The sequence below is a fragment of the Carettochelys insculpta genome, chromosome 4, assembly GCF_033958435.1.
Source record: "Carettochelys insculpta isolate YL-2023 chromosome 4, ASM3395843v1, whole genome shotgun sequence".
Lineage (NCBI taxonomy): Eukaryota > Metazoa > Chordata > Testudines > Carettochelyidae > Carettochelys > Carettochelys insculpta.
The window spans coordinates 22,169,488-22,193,106 of NC_134140.1; the positions used below are offsets into that span (position 1 = coordinate 22,169,488).

Consider the following 23,619-nt stretch of genomic DNA (forward strand, 5'->3'; position numbering starts at 1 on the left):
ATAGATTGAACCTCTCTAATCCCAAACTCTCTCATCCAGAAAATTTCTGTAATCCAGCGTGATTTTAGTTACCCAGACAACCATTTATCATGGTTGTGGCCAAGTTTCCTATGGTCTCATAAAATTTATTTACAGCCACCAGTCCTGGCTCTCAGTGTTCAGAGATGCTATTTAGCTGCAATTTACCCCTAAATGTCTTCTAAGAACCTAGTAAAGCAGTGGAAATGTTGGTAATATACTAGAAAATATTGACCTCCCATCCTCCGGCAAATTCTCTTGTATGGCATTGGTCAGGTCTTGTGGGTGCAGGATGAGAGAGATTCAGTCTGTATTAAGCACTAGATGGCATAGTAAGTGCTTGCAGGACTATGACTTGAATCTAAGAATAATTTCTAGTTAGAGGTCCTATATCACAAAAACTGGAGTGATTCTTTCCACAGAGGAGAGAGGCTTCTACCGAAGACAACCATCCTCAGTTTTCCTAAATGAATACCTACAGGGATAAGTGTTTTTTGTAAACAGCAATCACTCTGTTAAACATCAACTCCACTCAGTCCTTCAGCGAGAGGACAGACCACCACATTGTTCCATGAACACTGGAAGCAGTTATCACAGGGCCTGCATATAATAGAGAGTTTACTTTTTTTTCCATACCTAGCTGCTATTACAGGTATCCATGGTGTTAGCTCATCTGAATGGTTTCCTATTAGCCAGTCAACATTGGGAAAGAGAGAACTGTCATCTGGTCTGATTGCACACTCCTTAAACAAAACAAAACAAAAATCACTCCCAATATGTTTTTTTGAATTATTGTATTTGATATAGTGGGACCAGCAACATAATCCCTAGAATAGACCTGAGGGGGAAGAGCAACAGCAAACATGAACTACCAGTATTTTTCTGACCTGAACAAAAAGCAAACACTTTTGCCATACAAGGATGTCTTACTGCTGCAAAGCATAAAGAAGGCAATAACAGAAACTCATAAAACAAGTCAGATGTAAAGCTAGACCAAGAATGAGGAGGCTGTAGTAAATATTATTGATAATAAAAACATTCATATGAATCTAAAATTACATACATTTCACTGTATCCCTACTCCACCACTATTCCTTTGAAACTTGTCCTCTTAGACCACAATCTTGCAACAATATCAGCTATGTCCTAGGCCCACAGAGTGCCCCAGTGACATCAACTGCAGAATCCAGGCCTTAGACCGTAAGCCCTTTGGGAGAGGGATTGTGTCTCCACAGGGATCAATGACATCTATTGTAGGTGATTCATCAGAGTTCAGTTTTTCTGTTCCACTTCCCCTCCCTAGATCTATCTCGGATGAAATCCCATTTTCGTTTTCCACACTCTTTCTTCTCCTCTTTCCCCTCCCTGGCCACTCATCCTGATGTCATCTGAGTACACCCTCTCATACCCTTAGCTAGCCACTATTCTTTGTTCCCTCAATTTAAGAAGCTGCAGCCTGGGGCATACCAAGTCACGGGGTTATTAGGATGTGCATGGGGACTGGGAAAAGGATTTTGATGGCGGGAGGGGAGGGCTTTAATTAGGCAGAATTGTGCTGTATGGGCACTCAGCATGTCTGCATCGAGGCATCAGCACCTGAAGCCTTCCCTCCACACTACAGGTTAAAACTCTCCAATCTGGAAGCCTCTCATCCGGCAACATCCATAATCCAGCATGATTTTGTTAGCCAGACGACCATTTATCATGCGCAGCCAAATTTCCTGCAGTCCCATAAAGTTTGTTTACAGCCATCAGTCGTAGCTCTGTGTTGTGCATTGTTATTTAACTGTAATTTACCTCTAAATGTCTTCTAAGAGCTCAGCAAGTAATGAAAGTGTTGGTGATGTGCTAGACAATATTGACCTTCCACAGTCTGGAAAATTCTCTCATTCAGCACGAGCCAGGTCCCGAGAGTGTCAAATAAGAGAGGTTCAAGCTGTATTACCACTGAGAATATACAATAGCTAATCTCAGGGACACTCCATAAGAGATCCTGAACAAGACCAAGAACTGTTTGCGGTTTAATGTAAAATTCAAGAGTGGTCAATGCCTAAGAGGCTGTCAGAACATGTGGTAGTTTGTGGCTATTTTGCTAGAGAACCCAAAGAACAGTGAGGACATGAGCTAAACTTTAAACAGGAGGCATTTTAAAATATTTCCTCAAGAGTATATATTTTTCCTCACAACGTCCATGGAAAAATTAATTGTCCTCTGAAGAGGCCAGAGATGGAAACTGAACACAGAAGGATTTTAATCCTTCTTAAATGAAAATCTTTACACAACCTTAACTCTGGAGCCACTATCAATGCCTCCCTTTTCTAGACAAAGTGCATGCATGTACATATACATGCTACAGATACACCTGCCGCGCATGTCTCTCTCTCTCTCTCTCTCTCTCTCCCCCCCTCCCCCTCCCCCTCCCTCCCATAATGTTTAGAAAATGCCTTTATGTCCTGATAAACAAATCATGGAATGCTATATTTGAATTTTGATTGTTCCTTTTGGACACACTATGGATTGGCAATGCTATATTCTGAATTTAAATAATTATTCATAATCAGATTTGTATTCATTACATGTGCTGCGATATTCCACCTGAATAATTTGGTACAGAGTAATTTCAGTATTGGCACTGCAAGCCACAGACTGAAATATACATATTACAAGCTGTGCTTAAACAAAAATCAGGTTAAATTAAGTAACTTCTGAGGATAACACAGCAGTGCTATGAATAGGTGCTTTCTTCTTTTACAAATCCAGTAATTTCATTTAAAATTTCTTAGCCACAAAAGGACATGATAAAATAAAGTTTTGCAATCTCCTCTTCCAGCAAACAGCTGTTTATGAAGACATTTATTTCAAAATATTCAATGTTTCCCCTCCAGTTTATGCTAATGTTTCTATGTTCACTTGCCCAAGACTGTAATCTAATTACTTGCACAAAACCCCCTACAAGACTGCTAAAATTATAGGGCAAAAGGAAAAGACATTTTTCCTTCTTGTCCACTCACTAGGGCCGTGTCCCTACTATCTCAAAACTTCGAAATGGTCATGCAAATGGTCATTCTGAAGTTTACTAATGAAGCGCTGAAATACATATTCAGCGCCTCATTAGAATGCCGGCAGCCGCGGCACTTTGAAATTGCTGTGGCTCGCCACCACACGGCTCGTCCAGATAGGGATCCTTTTCAAAAGGACCCCGGCATCTTTGAAATCCCCTTATTCCTATCTGCTGATAGGAATAAGGGGATTTTGAAGATGGTGGGGTCCTTTTGAAAGGAGCCCTGTCCGGATGAGCCACGCCAAGCCACGGCAATTCTGAAGTGCCACGGCCACCGGCATTCTAATGAGGCGCTGAATATGCATTTTAGCACTTCATTAGTAAACTTCAGAATGGCCATTTGCATGGCCATTTCGAAGTTTTGGGATCGTGTAGACACGGCCTACATAATTAATATTCCCATGCTACGAAGCATGGTGTTGAATGCTGTCAGCTCCTTAAAAAACCTCATCAAACTTGAGTTTGAGCTATGATCCCGAGCTCAAAAAAGTAGATTGGCAAAACTTCCAATGGCTTTCATGGGGCAGGGCCTAACTGAATTGATATGTAACAGGAGAGAACACAAATAGCAGGATACAGCATATAAAAGCAGAAGCTGCACAGTGTCTTGCTACTCTATAGTCTTTTATTTCCCAAACCCTTGGCTTAAGTTCCAGCTGCGTACTGCATGGGAAAACAACTGTGACGTTGCATTCAGTTTCTATTTGTCCACATTTGGGAGCCACTAAACAATTTTTTTTTCCAACTTGTAGTCTCTGTACTCATGGACAAGGACTGGAAAAACTGGGGTGATGCATGCAAGCACTGAAGTGAATTAACAGAGTTGCATGCAATAAATTAGCTCTTCAAGCGTCAATGACTTGTGCAAACTTTGCTGGCCTGATTGACGGTAATATCAACCCTTCGACTCCACAGCACTGAAATTCCTGTTTTCTAAACTATGTGGGGGAAAAATCTTACTGAATTCTACTGGTATATTAATCAACAGACTCAACTAGAACACAACTATACAGGGATTCTTTTTTATGCAACTGAATCTGGGAGAAGCTTAGAGTACTTTTGAGAGAGTGGGAACAGGGAAAGTCAATTTCAGGACTCTAGAGAAAAGATAATGAGGCAACCAAAGAAAAAGTTACTTATCCATCAACATGAAGACTTGATACACAGAAGACTATGCTCAGTTGGACTGAAAGTAAATGTTCCTGTGTTCTAGTTGTTCCTGTTCTCATAAAAATGCTAATGTAGAATCTGAACAATAATCTTTCTTTCAGACCTATTTTCATGTCCAGTTTGCTGCAGGTTATTATTGCAATGGCTTATTACAAAATAAGCCTAGCAGGTGATTGCTCCTTTTAAGACTGAACACAATACTGCTCCTAAACAGCACACAGAACTGCAAGGGGATTGCCAGAACTATTTTCAGAGTCATTCGATGATGAACTTCTCAAGAATAAGGCAAACATTTTTGAACTTCAATGTCCTTGAGCACTAGGTGGTATTGCTGCACCATAACGTATGAATTTTGACCTTTCAAGATCAAAGACTGTACTATTTTTTGTGCGTGGCAGGGCAGGGTAGGTTAGACATGCAGGTTCTTGAAATTGAAAACGGGGGAAAATTGAGTATATGCATGAATACAATAGGAAACAACCATCCTAATGCAATCATCATTACCGACAACCTGCAAACATGACGATGCTAAATCATCACACTGCAGCTGACAAAACTGTACTTCTATATGTTATTCATGTTCTGTATTCAGGCTAAATAAAAGAATTTGAAGAATTATGAACAAAAATAAAATGATTGATTTGTACAATACCTCTAAATGTGTTGTCGGTCCATACATGTCCCATATTTTTCTTCTTCTCACATCAATTCCTTTACCTGGGTGCTGAAACATGTAGATTATTAATTGGATAAAAATAAACATAACGTTATATTTATAAGAACATCTTTCATCCCAAAACTTCATACAAAATTGCCAAATCAATATACAAACTAAACACAGGGATAACTTCTTCCACACTGAATTGCAGCCACCTCTAAAACACAGCAGCACTGTGCAAGGGGGATAGGCAGATCCAAAAACTGAATGTCATGCCAAATGGAAAGAGCAGGAAAAAGGTAGGTATTCCGAATATTTGGAATTGGATCTGGATATGATGGTTGGCACCTATTTGGAAAATGCTCTTTCTTTGAGCAAAACAGGCAGAACTTTGGTTACCCATCTCATCTCTAACTCACCTCTTGAGCCATTCCCAAACATTTCTTTGTACAGCATATAACTGTTCCTTTGCCATCCAAGTACTGACTCTGCCCATACTTGTTCAGCATTTATCTGACCATCTGTCACCATAAAGTGCTATGGCTGCATGCTAAGCTAGGAAACAAGGAATAAATTACCAACTTAACTTTCTGCTTGAGTGCCCTATGTTACACAGGATGGATTGAACAAACGTTTCCAGAAAACTTTTAAAAAGTTTTTCATAAAATGCCTGAAGTCCTATACATTTTTATAATCATTCAAATAGCTATATCCCTTTCAAATATTTCTTTAAAACAACAAAGAAAAAGTTCAGAGATGAAATAGACACTAGAATTCACAGGATTTTGTTATATCACAAAGAACTCTACTTTTTTATTTTTGTCTGCAAATAATTCTAACAAAATCATCTTTTAGGACCTACATTTGGTATGTTCTATGTACACAAGCACTGCACACTGTTTTTTCACCATTACATAACCATTTCTTGTGATATGGAAAAATATCTCGTAGCACTGTGGCATGTGTTTGGCATCAATACAAATTTCTCCTTTGATACAAATTATTATAGCAAAATTAAATCCTGAGCATAGGTTCTTCAGCTCATTTCATCTTCTGACTACCAGGAAATATCAGCTGTTATATACTTCCTGCTGAGTAAATGGCAGGGTAGCAACGCCAGCTGCCAAGGAAATCAGCTTAATCACTATTGATAAATCCTGCAATGACCCAAGGTGAGTCAGTCTTCTTTCCAAGGACCAAGTTTTGGAATGTTATTCATTCAGAAGAGTTCTCCTTGAATCCAGTAAGGCTGCAGGCAACAGCCAAACCCCCAAGTTGTGCTATAACGTACACTCTACAATATGTTTAATACACACTGTATTAACCTGGATTGTTTCTTGAGGCAGGCAAACAAACTCCATTGTAAAGCTCTCACCCATTAGGGCTTAGATGACTAACAGAGAACCTGTTGTTGATTTTAAGTTGGGGTCCTGAAATGAAACCCCTTCTGTAATCTATTATTTCCCCTCTTTCTGTGGCCATATCTGACTAGACTGCATAATTACTTTTTGTTACTTTTCCTTCACATTAGACTTCAGCAGGAAGAAAGTTAATTTCACAGAGAACCACTTCTACTAACAAAAAGCTTCTAAATCAGTTCTTTTTTATCCTCTGGTAATTAGAGATGCAAAACCATGCTTTGGTGACATTAATGAAATGCATTCCATTAGCAACGTGCTAGATAAAGGAAAAGAGAACCAGAATAATGAACACCTCCATTTTTGTTTAAAAAAATGATTATTTTTACCCCTTCGTTGCTCAGGATATGAACCAGCAGACCATTTCCACATCCTAGGTCTACAAAAGACTGTTTCATAGGCAAGCCCTTTTCTGTTCTCTCCTCTTCCCAAAGGATCTAAGCATAAACAAAAATTAAAATGGGTTTTAATCTCAGCATTTTTTCAGAGATTAAAAATTGTGGACTATTCCGAAATACTTATTCACACGAGTAGAGATAAGGATTTCAATGAAGGACTAAGGACTACTCATTTAAGTAAGGGTTTGCAAGTGGGAGTGCATAATACATTTTCAAGCAAAAAGATTAAGTGACAAGTTGCATAAACTAATAATAAAAGTTAACGCTCATGTGTACTGATGGAAAGGAAGAATAGTTTTAGTGGTTAATGTGCTAGCTTGGAATTCAGGAGAAGCTGCGTATAATGCCCTTCTTTGCCACTGACCTCCTATGTGACCTTGGACCAATCACTTATTCCCTTAGTGCCTCGGTTCCTCATCTGTAAAATGGGATAGTACAACTTGCCTGATTCACTGGGCTCCTGTGAGTATAAGTATATTAAAGAGCATGAGATGCTGAGATACTAAGGTAAGGAGACACATGTAAATGCCTCAGAAAGAAATACCACAATCATAAGACCACACAACAGGTGGTTAAAAATCATGGTTTGTGCCCCATAAATCATCAAAAATGGCCATCTTCTAACCCCTCAGCTAGTGCATCTACCACTTACCACCCTATTCCACAAGGGTGTTTTGCCTGTGCATCCCTGCTGTCCTTTAAAGCACACCATGGGAGGTAGTGAAAGCAAGTCTGTTGTGATTCAGAAGCAATCTACCCCACTGATCAATTCTACCCCCAGACGGCGAGCAGAAAAATCTGAATGATAGTATTACTGCTTAGACGTGACTGTATTGCTTTTACCCCAAAGATGCTACCTTTCCTGGACATGGCGACTGAGGCACAAGCAGGTAAAATAATATGGCCACACCACAGAACCATTCAGTGGCAGCATTGGGGGGTTAGAAGCCATTGAGTCTGAAATGGTGCCGTGTTTTCTTCAAGCCAGCACTTTTCTGACCGCGAAAATCTGTGTATCTTAGAAGTTGTGTAACTGAGGAGAGTTCCGGCCACGAGGCACTCACAAGCCATAAACTAATCAAGGGAAGCTCTTGCACAGCTTATGAGAGAGAATGGGAACCTCCTTTTCATCTCAGCCTCTAACTGCTTCTCTTAACATGCACAGCACTTCAACTCCTTCTACCTCTCATGCAACCACACTCCTCTACCAGCCACGCAGTCTGCTGAGCAGCTCCTAAGCCTCACGGAAGCGGAATCTTTCTGCTACAATGCAAATAAAACATATTCATAGGTTATATATTACCTTCCTCTGGCAGAGGCTGCTAGAATTATTTAATAACACTAAGTGAAAGATATCGAAGGAGTTCCTAGTCTACAAGCACTGCTGCAGGATACTGAGTTTGCTGCAGCATGCAGTGGAGCTCAGTCACGTATGTCACAGCTGGCCTTGTCATATAACATGGGTCTTTATTTGCCACTTAGCTTATGGGACCTTACTTAGAAAGCACCTTTCATCGGATGATCTCAGAGCAAGTAGTTTATAAACATAAATTACTTATTTGCCTAATACCTTAAGGAGAAAGAGTTTTAGAGGGTTAGAAGTCTTTGAAATACAATTTGTGTCTGTGCCTTTTTTTGTTGCTAATTTATTAGTTTCATGGATATTCAATTCATTCCCTCCTTCAAGTTGGGATTTTAGTGCAATCAGAACAAAATACCAGCTTGTGTTTACATTTTTGACTTTACATATCATGATATTAAGTATGTTGGCACTGCAGCACAGTTCCTATGAGGTGCCAATTTTCTCCTACACAGCCTTCCCCATGTGCATCCATCATTTTCACAATAAATACTGAGTTTTTGTTTGGGCATGTGCCTACAGAGCATGCCAACTCAACGTAATCCAAAAGTAAAAGGAAGCCTTATTGAATTTTCTTCAGCTTGGGTTCCGGTGGAAAGGCAAAGTCCATGACAAGAGATACAGATTGACAATATCCTCTTAAAAATATACTCATCCCTCCTTTAATGAGTACTTTACTTATGAGTACTCACTAAAATGAGAAACATATATACCTACCTTTATTCACTATATGAGTGAACTTCCCCCGCTTATATGAGCGGGGTCCCTGGCTGAGGGGCAGGGAGACCCGCAGCTGGAGCCTTCTCCCTCCCTTCCCTCACACATGCAGCAGTCTGACATCCCTTCAGCTGGCGGAAAGAGAGGGAGAAGGCTCTTAGCCTGGTTCCCTCCCCTGCAATGGCAGGAACGTGAAACTGACCAGCCATGGGCTGATCAGTTTCCCAGCCCCACAAGCCATGGGGAGAGTGGAACCAGCCTGCTGCTGGCTCCCAGCTCCTGCCACTCTGGGAGCCAGGAAACTGACCAGCCCTGGTGGTTCCTGGCTCCACCCCCTTTGCTGGAAAATTCAAGTTACGCAGGGGTAGCAGGAACAATCCTGGGTAACTCCAGGGTTTACTGTATTAGACCCCCTGCCTGCCTCACAGACCTCACCCTCAGCCAGGTTTTAACTGCCTCCCATGGTCCCAAACTGCCTCCAGCCTTAAACCCACCCAGCAGCTGCAAACCTCCTCCAGCCTTAGACCCATCACCCCGCAGCAGCCACAAACCACCCCCAGCTTTAGAGCCCCCACAGCAGCCCCAAACTGACCCCAGCTTTACACTCCCCCTGCAGCCCCAAACTTCCCCCAGTCTTAGACCCTACCTGCATCCCTCAACAGCCCCAACCTGAGACATTCTGCCTCCTCCCGCAGCCTCTTCACCAGGGCTGCTAGGCTGGGTGGCTCCCACAGCAATTAACTCACGTGTTAAAGTTTCAGCACCTAGGCATAAGGTAACTGCTATCCCTAGTGATAGGGATAGCTTCCATCTCCAGCAGTTATTGCTATTGATAGATATTTGCCTGAGGCAGCGGCATTAAGAAACTGCAAATGGCTTCTTTAACAGCCACATGCAGCTGGAAACTGCCCAGCTGGCGACCTTTAACAAATCTAATGGGATCCATGTTTGGGTCCCAACCCATAGGTTGAAAATCCCTGCTCTACATACAGACACTACATTCTATTTCTGGTGACACACTATTTAAATACATCAGAAGAGTACCTAAACTCAACTGGTTTATGTCAAGTTACAAGCCCTTGGAACAAACTGGAGACTTTTGCATGTATCTCAATGGGAATTCAATGTCGCTCTTATGAGTTTTCACCTACGAGCAAAAATTTGGGAACCAACTGTTCTCATGTAGCAAGGGATGACTGTATCTCTTTAATCTATTTACAAATGGCTCAGTAGTGTACACCATAATGCTGATATTTTAAAATTCTGCAAGGAGGATGAAAAACAATATTCCTTAATAAGTTAACGAGAAGCTGTGAAAGTCTGTACACTTTTGTTGACCACTTTAATAAGACTATAATAAAATTTTATAAATGTATGCTTTGGGAAGCATTGTTTGAAAACTCAATTTCCTGATCATTATTGTCTCAGTAGAATATGCATGGCAACACTGCAAAGTTTTAGCATTACTGACGTGGTCTACATTTAGAAAAGCAGGCACAAACCTACTCCTCAGAAACAAAATGGTCAACAAAATGGACATACTGTTGCTATCCTTCAGGAGGAAAAAGGATGTGAACGGGACATTTACATGCTGGCAAAGAAAGAAGTGAAGGTTCCATCCTAGACTGTCTCCTGAGCCTCACCTAAAATGCCCCAAAATGCCCCAAAAATATTCCTTCCACTCTCTTTATCCACAGCAGCCACAACACCTGAAGGAAAAGCAACAGCTATGAACAGGGGATAGGGTTTTGGCTGTAAGCTAATACTTGTGCAGAGAAAAACATTTTGCTTTGTATGACCTCAGCTTGTTAAGTTAGGAATACTGCATTTTACCCTCTACTTCTTTTTGACCAATTCTAACTTTTATGTCTTAGTTGAAATTACTAAAAAGTCTTTTTTTTTCCGCCCTGCAGTTAAACTTATTTCATTTTTTTATCCAAATCAGTTTATTTGAATTGAAATGTTTGGGAGACTCCATTTGAGATAAGATTTGTGAATACCATTTTCTATTAATAAAGTGATGGACCATCTTATGAGCTTATATTAGCCAGAAGAAAAGGGCTGGGCAGTATAAAAGGCACATTTTTTAAATTTCTGTTTAACTAACCTAGTCACTTTTTTGTTCCTCTTTCAGCAATTACATGTCACAGTGTTGAGCTGCTGAGGCATTTTTCCAGCCACAGGGATGTTCAATTTTATTACATTTTGGTCATTATTTCCAAGTGGTTCAGTTATATTTAGCTCTTGGACTGGATCCTGTGCTCTGCTTTTGACGAACTCAAGAACTGCCTCTCCCTTTGTGGATTCCAGCAACAGCTGCTCCAAGAAGCCGTCATGTAAGGTATCAAGAAATTTTAACCCCGCTTGCCATCCAGAGGTGACATATACCCAGTCAATATGGGATAGCTAAAATTATTGAGTTTTATTGAGTTTTTTATCTTGACACACTGTCTAATCTCCCTTAGTATTTTATATTGACTATCACTATCCTGGCCAAGTGGTCAGTAACATAACCCTACTATGATATTCTAATTATTAGAGCATGGAATTACTATCCACAGAGAGTCTATGGGATATTTTGGTTCACTTAAGATTTTTACTTCATTTGATTCTACATTGCCACTCCTCCACCAGCGTGACCTGTTCTGTCCTTCAGATACACTTTGTACACCGATAAGACTATGTCCTATTGACTGTCCTCATTCTACCAGTTTTATGCGATGCCTACTGTAATGATGAAGAAGCTAAATCACAGAAAAGTTATGACTGAGATTTTCAGAACAGTCTAGGACAGGGGTCAGCACACTAAGCAGGAGTTCAGCCCCACCCCTCTTCTCCCAGGCAGACGGGAGTTTACTCAAAGCCATGCCGCCTGTGGATTAACAAAAGATCAGCTAATGCTACCAACCACCCTCTAAACGGTAAAGCTCTGCACCTTTATTTATTTATAAAGCTACTAAATAGAACTATTAGCGATTTTTAAAAGTATCACTGGCACTTAGACTGTACCTAGAAGTCAAAAGGCCAAATTTTGGCACTCTGCCTCAGAAAGTTTGATGACCTCCTCAGAAAACATTAAAGATGTCTCAGTGACTTAGGAGCCTAATTTAAGGCCAGATTTGCAAAGCTATTTAGATGCCTAAAGATCCAGGTAAATCCAAGCAGGCACCAATTTGCATGTTTAGATGCCCAAATACCATTGAAATTCTGGCCCTGATACATTGTGTGTGCGTGCGCGCGCACGCGTGCATGCGCAAACACGCACTGGGGGACTTAACGGTGGAATTTTCAAAAGCCCATACATCTTCCCCTTGATACTCTGAAAATTTTAGCCAAAATAACTCGCATCATATTTAATAGTCAGTGTCAGAACCAAAACTACAACCCAGATGTCTATTGCTCTAACCAGTATTCCATATTTGTCACCTCAGCTCTCCTAAATTCCTGCTAGTCTATTTTACTCAATCATCTCCTAGGACAGAGTATATCTAATGCCGATCACAACTTCACAAAGCACCCATTTTTATTTGCTCTAAATTTACCTGCTATTAGTGTTGTTGAGTCTCCTTCCTTGCGTTACTGAACAGGGTAATAATAGACTAACCAGTTTTCATTACACTCTTGATCACATTAAGTGCCCCCTTAAGCCTTTTCCTCTCCATGGTACACAGTCATAACTTTCAATAATGAGGAGTGATTATGCAAACACTTGGTTCTACTGCCATTTTCTGGATTCCTTCAATCTCAGTTTGACATAAATAACAGCCACATTCTAGGTTCATTTAAAACTAGAATGGCAGTTGTCTATCCCATCTCTTTTAGTAAATATTATTTTTCTAGGCCTGAAACATCTGCAGGAGTTTCGTTCCTTCCATTCTCAATGTACATCACTGTTGGCCTTACATTTTTAAAATTAATAATACCCCGAAGAAGAGTGGATTTTTCAGAGCTGTGCAGTTTAAACTGCATTTAGGCCGAGCAGTCGCTTACCAGCAGATAAGTAGCAATAGCAACATCTTCATATACAAATTTTTCAGGATCTGTTACTTCAGGCCAGACCTTCAAAAAAAAAGGTAAAATTACCAATTGCTTTGTCATTTTAACCATATCTATTTAAAGAGCTTGCTTAACTACATTGGCCTTGACATACATCTTTAACTTGTCACTGAGTGTTATGCCATTCTAACCTCAAATTAATTTAAAAATATTTTACTCCATGATAAAGAATATGAATGAAAAAAACTCAGTTTATTATGTAACTCATAAAAATGTACAAACAACCACCACATTGTCTCAAATACACAACAAGTGTACTGGTTTGCTTATTAGGTGACTCAAGAAAATTCACATCCATTGGTATGGTTGTGATTGATGAAATGGGTTTTACCCGCAAAAGCTCATGACCTAATAAATTTGTCAGTCTTTAAGGCATCACAAGACTGCTTGTTATGTGTGAAGTTACAGACTAACATGGGTATCTCTGAGAATTTTTACCTTTGGGAAAGTTATTATTTGTATTACACTACGGCCTGGGAGGTCACAGCAGGGAATGAATAATAGAATATTAAACAGCTTACAACTTAATTTAAAATAAATAAATAAATAAATAAATAAATAAATGAGTAAATGCCCTCTTACTTATACTGCTGTTTCTTCCATGGGGAAAATAATATCCCTGTAATGCTTTACTCTCATTTACAAAAGGATCTGTTGACTCTTTGGTGGGGAAGTGACCAATCCTGGCTACAGTTCATAGGACTCATGTGGCCCAGAATACCAATCCACTGGTTGTGCACTGGGCTGCCTGATCCTTGGGTGGCTAACTCATAGCTTAATTTTGAATGTTCTGTGTGAACTGATCTAATCTGAGTGTGAATCGAGTGTACTCTACATCTCACAGAATCAGACTCCAGTGCCTAAAGCCTAAGGAAAAGTCTACTGAAGTCAATGGAAAGACTCCCATTGACCTTAATGGCTTTGGATCAGGCCCTGAGTGAGAGAGAGAAAGGAACTAGGCCTGTCTGGTCACTCCCCAAAGGACAGCTATTTGGGAAGCTAGGAAGTAAGGTGAATCGCGCCCCTGAAGTACCTGTATTGTGACCGCTAGAGCAGCAATAACATCCATGTAATAAAGGTGAGAGAAAGGCTCTGCAAATAAAGGATGTGGGCTACAACAAAACATATCCTTAAGGGGAATGAGATGGAAAATGGGGTGCTAAAGTCCTCCTCTGCACACAAATGCTATAAGAGGCTCTCTGTGACCCAAATGGTCCCTATCATAGATCCATTTCAGACCTATCACCAGGACAGTGTCCTTCAAATCCGTATTAATTTTCAACACCCTGACCTCAAGGGAACCAGTGAAGAACCAGTGGTCTAGAATGTTGAGAGGTCACAGAGTCTTGCCATGCCTTTGATAACCTTTCTAGTGCTCAGGTGGGTTGACTGAAGTCTAACTCCCTTGGAAGAAAAATGACATGGGAAGCTCCATATCTATTACGCACCCACAACAGTAACAGGCTGAGACAGAAAGGAGAGACTTGTTCAAATGCTACCCTCAGACTGAAGAGACAGTTGGGATGGCTACCCTGGCTCTGAGGGCATTTACCCTCGAAACAGATGAAGGATCCATGGAGCTCAAAAAACATTTTTGGAGACTAAATATTTGGCAAGCAAGCACTCCCACACATCTGTACGCACACTGGATTTATCTCAGCCTAAGGTGGAAATTTTTAGGTAACCTGATGTTGAAACATCAGCAACAGAGGCCTAAAGCAAGCCACAACAGGTAACATTTTCAAAAGCACCCAGGTAGAACCTAAGTCCATTTTCCCAAGTCACTTAGAGCCAGGCTGTCAGAGGCATTAAGCACATAAGGCAAAAAGTGACTTTCAGTAAGATTTAGGCTTCTAAATACATAAATCACTTTGGAAAATGGGATGCAGGCTCCTACGTCTGTCAGATGCTTTTGAAAATATTATTGGAAGCACATCAACGCCCTCGTCCTCAGATGCTATTTTGCTCGTCATTTCCTCCCAATTACGAATTACAAGTAAAGATGAAATAATACTGAACTCTCTTCATGCACAGAGGACATGTTAAAGTCAAGAACAGGGGTGTCCAACTCCCAGCCCACAGGCTACGTACAACCTGAGCACTTCTCTAATCCAGCCCACAAAATAGCTTGAAAAAGTTATTAATCTGTCCAGAATGACTGCCTGCTTGGGGTGGTGTGCAAGGACTCACCCACACACACACTCCCATCTGCAAAGGGAGCTTCTCAGTCAAGGAAACTGCACTAGTTGCCTCTGCCACAATGCCATGGAGTCATCTAATCTGATGTACTTCTGCAGCCAGCTAGGTGGGGCTGGTGGGTTTCACTTTCAGGGCACGGGAATCCCAGCATAAGGGCATAGATGTTAGTGGTGGGAAGGAGAGGGGAAAAGTGGGATTCTAGTGCAAGGGTATGGGTGTGTTCACAGGGGGGGTATCCCACCACAAGCACATGGGGCATCAGGGAGAAGACTCAGTTTCCTGATCTCTGACTGGACTCCTGGACATGGGGGTTGGGGAGAACACTATCAATCTGCATGTGTTGTACTGCCCACCCCAACAGTTCACAACTCATGAATCTGTAACATCCAAAAAGAGAACGTCTCCTTGAAATCATGCTTAAAATTACACTTGGGGACCTTTTAATTGGGTATCTAGAGGGACATCTTTGGCTGAATTTGGGACATGTCTTCTAGTTTTATCTCCATGAACCATGAGACTTAAAGACTTCCTTTGGGGTGGGGGAGGCTGGGATTCTCTTCTAATACCATACACCAACATAGACAAGGATAACCTACTAATCAGAGCAATCCCAGTGGCAGGCGGCATCAAGTAGCAAAGTTCCCAGATCTGGCTTAATATTAGCAACATTGTTGGGGCTTCACAGAAAAACTAAAATAAAATAAAAACAACCAATTATCAGGAGGTTTGTGACCAAACCAGGAGCCTTGGCATCACTGATATCTAGTCAGTTTCACAAAATGAGTTCATCATTTCACAGCTTACACACCTCTCCCAGACACAGGGATGTGCTGGCTGGCAGCAGCATGGAGCTAGCAGCTGGAAGCTACTTTAGCCCCAGTACACTGCCAGTGGTAGGGGCAGGGGCCCCTGGCAGGTTTTAAATTGCCAGGTGGGGCCAGGGGACATGTGGGGCCGAGAGAGGGGAATGTGCAGCCAGAAGGCGGGGGGAGTCCAAGAGACTTATGGGGGTGGATGAGGGAAACACAGAGATTCTCCCGCCCCTGGAGCTCTGCTAGCAAGGGCTGCCTGCTGGTCCGCTAGAAGGATTTGAAGATTGACACCTCCCCTAAGGTAAACTGAGTTTGAAACTCCTGGTCAAGAACAAAGTTTAATTTAATGAATTTCAAGCAGATTTTTCTTAACAACTGAGAACACAGTCTTACTGGAAAGCAGAACCCACTGAGAGACTGTTACTTTAGATTTTATTGCTACACTTACCTTTACTATCTCTTTGTATTTTTCTTTTAGCTCTTGATAAACCTTGCTGTATTTTGCCACAGAAATGAGCGAGAGTGTACTTTTAAATTCACTTTGCTTTTTCTCTGTGCACCATTTAGCCAGTTTGGACAACAGTTCATTTCCAAGCCATGTTATTTTGGGGTATACAACTCCATCTGCAACCCACTTTTCTGGAGATGAAGTTAAAATAGATATACACCTTTAAAATAAGAAATCTGAGTAAATACAGTGTATGTCAATGAGCAAACTAAAGGTTAGTGCAAGAGAAAAACACAGCAGACGCCACTTTATAAACACAAGCTTTATTAGATTTATCCTTTGCATATGTCATAGGGTGAGATTTTCAGAAGTATTCATTGGTCTAACTGCTCTCGTAACTCTCATGGACTTCAGCTGGAATGAGCAATGCTGAATGCTTTTGAAAATCCCATGCTGTGTATTAAAGAAATTAACTTACCAGGAAAGAGCAGAAGAACTGAACTGTATAGCTTGGCTATCTGGAGAATAGGATGCCTGTCCTGCAAACATTAAACTATATACACAACTATAATCACTTCAGTTGCCTCTGAGGCTTCAGCCGCAATTATACACGTGCAACGTTATCTGATTAACTGTTTGCTCGGTTGGGGTCTCTGCAGGAGATCTGATTACGTTATCCAAGTATTTGAAGGGTATGAAGATTCAACAGGACAGTGAGACATTCATGGAATTTGAAGGGATAAACAAGAAACAACTAGGCAATATATGCAAACAACAGAACACAGAACAAGTAGAAGGAAAAACCTTTTAGTAATGAATACTGTCAGGCAGCAAAAGTGTCTTCCAGAAGATGAGGTAGAATTCCCATTGTTCAAGGTATTTAAAGCTAAACCAGGCATTATACACGGTATTTAAAATGGCAGCATTGGCCGAGGGGTAAACTAGAAAGTTGGCACTGCAAGATGGCACAGCTCTCTGGAACTGATCCAGCAAAGCACTTAAACACATTCACATTTAAGCATATAGATTGTGATACATTGCACAAGTCACTCAATAAGGATCTGTGAGACTGATCGTTCCCCCATTAACGTCAACGTGAAATCCTCATTTCCTTCAAAGGAGAAGGACCTAGCCCTAACTAAGAAGAATCAATCATCAATAGGACTCCTCGCACTCCCTTGGTCTAATTTTCATGATTTTAACATACCATATCCCAACTAAAGGGAATCTCCAGCTTTGATACTGACACTGCGAACACACACGTGCTTAACTCTGAAGTCTATTCAAAGTAGAAGTGACTCTTTGTGACCAGATTATAAAAAATTTTAACATCACAAGGCATGATTCAAAATCCTCTCCATGCAAAACTGGAACAGGCTTAGTTGTTCAGATACAGATTTGGTATTTTTCAATTAACTGAGAAACATTTAATAGCTCGGTATTTCCACTTCAGTACCATCACCTAACAATTAAAAAAAGGAAGCAGAATTGACAATGAAAAAATGGTAACTCTTATATTACAGTAGGATGAGAATGTGATCCATTGCACAAGTCACTCAATAAGGATCTGAGAGACTGATCCTTCCCCCATTAAAGTCAATGTGAAATTCTCATTTCCTTCAAAGGAGTAGGACAAAGCCCTAACTAAGAAGAATGCACTCAGTTCAAGTCTCCAGGAACAGTAACATAATTTTAGATAAAGTGAATGGATTTGTGTTCACTTACTGTCATGGGACGATTACAGCTTAAATAAGCCACAGGGAACTCTATCATATCAATCAGGCTTGCTCTAATGCAAACCAAACCACTCAGACACATGAGAGAAGAAGATGGTGTTACCATAGACGAGTATGAAGAGGTTTGCTTCCCCTTTCTCTCCCCAGCACTCACCATTCATCATCTTTAGTGTGTGTAAGTCGAATCTGATAAATGTTGCACTTCTTAAACTGATATTTTCCTTCATCATTTTCCTCCAATGGTAGAAAGGTCACAGTCCCATTAATGATATCTGAAAAGGTTTGTAAGCTGTAGAACGTTACTGGTTCAAACTATTACATTGTTTAGAAACGTGGGTAATATTTTACTGCTTATACCATAGCACAAGTTAGCAAAGCAAGCTCTCTTTAGATGCAGAAAAAGCAATCTAATGCTTAGGAAAGGTGTACTGTATGAAACAGTTCTGCCATTTAAACCTATTTATTTTTATATGGTTTGCAATACTGTGCGTATTGTTGCAAGATGTTTTGCAGCATTTAAGTCTCTGAAGGCTAAGGGTCTTAATCCTTATCTATAGTAGTGAAAGCTGTTGATCTAAGTTAACACAACTTCAGCTACAGGAACAACATAGCAGAAGTCTATGTACTTAGCTCTGTTTACAGCATTATCTTTGATGCAGTAAAACAGCAGCTTACGCTCTTGCTGTTGACTCCACCAACTCTTTTTGTTTGGGCAGAGGACCAGAGCTGACAGAAGAGTGCTTGATTTGTTGCATCTATTTGGATGATCTATACCGATGGGATAAATCAATCTCTGGACTGATCGCTGCTCGTTAAAACAGAGGTAGTGAAGACATGCCCCAAACCATGTTACTTGATTTCCAAGAGACTGTGTGGTGTAACAATTATGTAGCCAGATGTCTATCACTAAAGTCATTTACCATCACAACATTGCTACTTTTTGTCTCTTTAAAGCTGGAAACCTGGAAAGTAACTTTCAAAATAATAGAGATCCACCTTCCTGGGGTGGTACACTGCTGTTGTAATGCAAAAAAACAGAAAGACACTTGTCAATAATGTTGTGAAATAATCTGTTCAAAACTGGAAAAAAGATATATTATTATACTTCAACTGCAATAATACCGGATCCCCCCCGATCTAGGTGCTATACAAACACACAAAGACATAGGCCCTACCCCAAAGGGAACCAGGAGGATCTCCAAGCCTGTCTGGAGCCCCACTGACTTCAGTGGGGCTCAGCACAGGTGCAGGGTTTCAGCCACAGTTGCGTTTGCAGGATTGTGGAGTAAGGCAATATCTAGCGGGGGAGCCAGAATCTGACAGGAGCACTTTCTTCTCCCCAACTTGAATGAGCAATATTCCCCAAAACTACCTCTCTCCTTTCTCATTTCAATCTACTTCTTAGCCACTGACCTACTGCCCTGATCTTACAAATACTGACACATCTGACCAGCACTATTGAGCACTCACATGCACAAGGTTAGGCATGAGCCAAGTGTCTGAAACACATGGGTCTGAGAAGACCAGTGGCAAATAGAGAGGGAAGAAGGACAGATATCACGTATGACTTTTATATAACTTGTTGCTTGGTTTTCATGTGATTATAAAATGTTGATGTAAAAGCCACCTCTTCCCATCTGCCGTTTGAATACCATTCACAACAGCACCAGACAGGCATTTCAGGTGTGGGTGCCTTGTTTGGTACATTAGCATTTCCTTCTTCACTCAAAAGATAACTGCCTTCTGATGAAGGGCAGTATATTTGGCTGCTGTATACTGCACCTGTAGCAATCCCGACTGCCTCCTTATGTTTAATGGCAAGCAATGGTCTTTGGGATTCTTGGCAACGTAGGCAGTCAGAACCTCACTAGTAAAATGAATCCATGGATGCAGCTGTACCCAGGAGAGAGAAGTGCTCAACTTGGTGTTCAAAAAAAGCTCTGACAGGCATAGTGTAGCTCTTGGGAACTTCATTATGCATACAACATTAAGGAAGCATAACCACACAGCTCTCAAACTATAATTTTTGTCAGGAGGGTGGACAAAACTTTCACACATTTTTCCTTGTTGATGTGAGGTTGGAAGATGTCAAATAATCTGCCAGTTGACTGAAGCCTTGGTAACATATTGTACAAGGCTTGCTTTAATTAACTTCCCTTTTTTGCAGTAAAATGGCACATCCTAGGTTGTGTCTACACTACAAAAATAACTTCGAAGTTGCTTACTTCAGCAACTTTGAAGTTGAGCATCTTCATACACCCTACTTCAAAGTTAAACTTTGAAGTAGGGCACTACTCCATTCCTGGGAATCAAGTAAGGTCTTTGAAGTTGGGGCTCCCTACTTCAAAGTTAACTTCAAAATAAGGGAAAATGTATGTAGACTTCCTGCTGGCTACTTTGACGTAGTGCCTAACTAGTTAGCTCCTACTGTAGACGCACCTCTAGTGTTCTTAAACCTCACCCCCTTGTTCTTAACACAACCTACTCTGAGCACAAGCAGAAAGCACCCAAGTAGCCACTTCTGGATGACTTCAGAGAGCAGAGAGCAAGATCCTTAGTGTTATTTTCTAAATCAAAAGGAAACTGAATAAAACAGGCCACCATCTTACCAGTTCAAGTCAGTGTCCTAGAATACAGTCAATGGAACTATGCTGACTTACACCAGCTAAGGATCAGGCCCTGAAATATCTACACCATCTTGCTATCAAGTCTCTCTTTCGAACATGAATGAGGTGCATACCATGGATATCTCCTACATAACTTAAAACAATGTTTCATTTAAACTTCCTATCACAGAAAAACAAAGAGGAGGGCAGCAAAACATAAACAGCATGACATAAACCAGTCTTTATATGTTACTAATTTTACCTCCCACATCTTCAAGACATCCATATGGCCTCCCAATAAAATAACCCTAAATACCTGAATATGTTCCAATGGCACCATCATAAAAGAATTATCACTACCATTACTGGTTTACATTGGCATTATTAATTGATAATGGCAACCACGCAAGTATGCTGTAGCAAATATTCTGCTGTTAAATTTCTTCCACACCCTTCACATGACAACAATACAAAATAAGTTAATGTTCGTTTGTCCTTTTCTATTTATTTTTAGTAAAACATACATTCCACCATAGCAACATAGTCACAGGAAACCAAATAAGCAGTTGGGATCAATGCTACTTTCTTTAGACAACAATGTCCACAAATTTCAACAGTAATTCTGAGTGAGCAAATAATGGAAGATCAGGAAAAACTGGAATAGTATGGACGTATTTAGGTAGTATTTCACTTCAGTAGAGCACTGTGTGGCTTTGGTAAGCATGACCTTGATTAAGTGTAATTATCTTTATCCAGTCCCCTGTCTTGCATGATAAGCCCCGTCTAACTTGAAAGTTCTAAAATCTATTTTTCTTTTCTTTTCTATAATATGTCTGTCAAGCTATTTGGTATCAGTGGAATCTGGTCAGGATAAATACAAAAAAACCAAACACAGGACTGTTGACTAGCAAAAACATAAGATGAGTGATTTTTCTTTCTATCCTCAAAAAATTATTCAGAAGTACAATGCACACTGTAAATGGTTTCAGAAAAGGTCCTAAAAATCCCAAGTATCAGAGAGGTAGCTGAGTTAGTCGGTATCGTCAAAAACAACAAGAAGTCCTGCAGCACCTTACAGACTAACATATTTTGGAGAACAAGCTTTTGTGGGCAAAGATCCACTTCATCTGACGAAAGCTTATGCTCCAAAATATCTGTTAGTCTATAAGGTGACAGAGGACTTCTTGGTTTTTTTCCGAATCCCAAGACATTAGAGCATTTCAAGCCAGATGTTAGTGTTGGTGTTTTAGATCAGTTTCTTTACTCGCTTTTGTATTTAAGTTCCTTTCCAAGAACAGTGTTCAAATTCAATCCATACCCCATGGGATTCCATACAGGTGTAAGGATCTGTTCTGCATGGACAAACTGCTGGATCAGGGTCCTAAAGCAAGATCATCTTCGCACAGAACATATTATTGTGCCTGTCCATTCAGGAAATCTTAAAATTCCATGCTACATAGGGTGCCAGTTTTGGCTGGACATATTTCTGGAGGTTTCATCATACAACACATTTTTTGAAGATTAATCTGTAATCGTGGAAACTCCTGGACAATCCTGGAGGGATGACAACCCTAAACAGCAGGGCTAGTCTACACTACAGCAATCTGTCAACAGAGTTGCGTTGACAAAATCTCTGTTGACAGAGTGCATCTACACATAGAAGACTGACAGAGCAATTTGCTCTGCCAACAGAGAGCAGTCACCCTGCCCTGCTCTCTCTCAACAGAATGGCTGAACGGAAGCTCTGAAAACAGGGCTGCCTCGTGAACTGGAAGCCCCCTCTGTCGACAGAAGTGTCTCCGTTGCACTTCTGTTGTCAGAATTCTGTCAACCGAGTATTATGCCTCAAATTTTCAAGGGATAACACTGTCAAGGCAAAGGCGGAGTTCTGTCGACAGAAATAGCCTGTGTGTAGACGGTCAGTAGGATCTTTTAAAAGAGCCCCGTTCTTTCGAAAAATCTTTCCAATGAACTTGCTCATCTAGAGGCAGCCGCTAAGGGTCAGAAGGCTGGAATTTGCACGTGTGAAATCCCAGCTAGTTTCCACAAGTGAAAGGTCCTTGGCTCTGTGTGGTCATTCATCCACCGCCTTTGACCTTACCTTTTATGACCAGTTCTCGGCTGGGTGCGGAGGAACAGCCCCGAGGTTGGCTTTTAGGGACGAGCGTTCTGAGCAGCGCCTGCAGGCCGGGAGCACTGTCCTTCCCCAGGTCTGTGACGAAGGCCGGCATCTCACTGGCCCCCCGGGCAAGCAGGCTGGAGAAGTCACTCCACAGAGCTGCCAGCACCGCGGGAGGCGGGGTGCCCCCATCTTCAGCAGGGACTCGCCGCTCCTCCTCTCTCCCTGGCCCGCACTCCCCACCTACTCCCCACTCCGCAGCCGCGCCCCTGCCCGGCCCTGCCCGTGGGCAGCCGGCCGCCGGGGCAGACACTCTCCTCTCCGCCTCCACCCGAGAGCCGCTCAGCCGCTTGTTCACTACCTGGGGCTGCTCCAGCCAGACGCCGAGGGCGCCCCAGAAGCCGCGGGGCAGCAGCGCGCCGCGGTCCCGCACGGCGACCGCCCCGGCCAGCTGCATGGCCCCGCCGCCGTCGCAGCGTCAGCGTGTCTCCGGCAGGGGCGGGGAGGCGCAGGCTTGTACCGTCAGTTCCTGCAGCGAGGCAGCCTGGGGCGGCGGCAGCAGCGGCAGCTGCAGGTCCGTGAGTGACTCTCCGCCCCTCGCGGGAGTGCCGCTGGCTACGCCTGGGGTTCGGATCCCAGCCTGCGGCCGCTGGCAACAAAGGGAAGACGCTAAAGGCGGCGGCGGTGGTAGCAGCAGCAATAATAACTACTGATCCCCAGTGAGCTGTCCTGGCCCCGGCCCCCTGGAGCCCAGCCGCGGTCCCCTTCTCCACCCACAGCTGGGGAGGTAGACAGGCCAGAAAGTGGCCCTGAGACTGTGAAGTGTGAGAGTCCTTCCCTGGT

General features: G+C 41.8%; 2 protein-coding genes across 7 annotated transcripts in view; one reads left to right on the top strand and one right to left on the bottom strand.

Moving 5' to 3' along the window:
- The window catches only part of TRMT44 (tRNA methyltransferase 44 homolog), a 34,782-nt gene extending 11,547 nt beyond the window's left edge, over positions 1-23,235 (bottom strand). The window contains exons 1-7 of one of the 2 annotated variants that reach the window (XM_074992416.1): positions 22,759-23,235; positions 18,206-18,323; positions 16,316-16,535; positions 12,791-12,859; positions 6,655-6,762; positions 4,902-4,973; positions 655-761 (exon numbers count right to left, since the gene is read on the bottom strand). In XM_074992416.1, coding sequence (XP_074848517.1) covers positions 655-761; positions 4,902-4,973; positions 6,655-6,762; positions 12,791-12,859; positions 16,316-16,535; positions 18,206-18,323; positions 22,759-23,233 — 1,169 coding nt within the window. In that variant the 5' untranslated portion in view covers positions 23,234-23,235. The remainder of the gene's footprint in view (positions 1-654; positions 762-4,901; positions 4,974-6,654; positions 6,763-12,790; positions 12,860-16,315; positions 16,536-18,205; positions 18,324-22,758) is intronic. The other variant, XM_074992418.1, reaches the window with a different exon arrangement.
- A 96-nt stretch (positions 23,236-23,331) lies between these two features.
- The window catches only part of ACOX3 (acyl-CoA oxidase 3, pristanoyl), a 95,553-nt gene continuing 95,265 nt past the window's right edge, over positions 23,332-23,619 (top strand). For 3 of the 5 annotated variants that reach the window (XM_074992423.1, XM_074992419.1, XM_074992422.1), the window contains exon 1: positions 23,376-23,495. The gene's annotated coding sequence lies outside the window, so the exon portion shown is untranslated. The other 2 variants (XM_074992420.1, XM_074992421.1) reach the window with 2 other exon arrangements.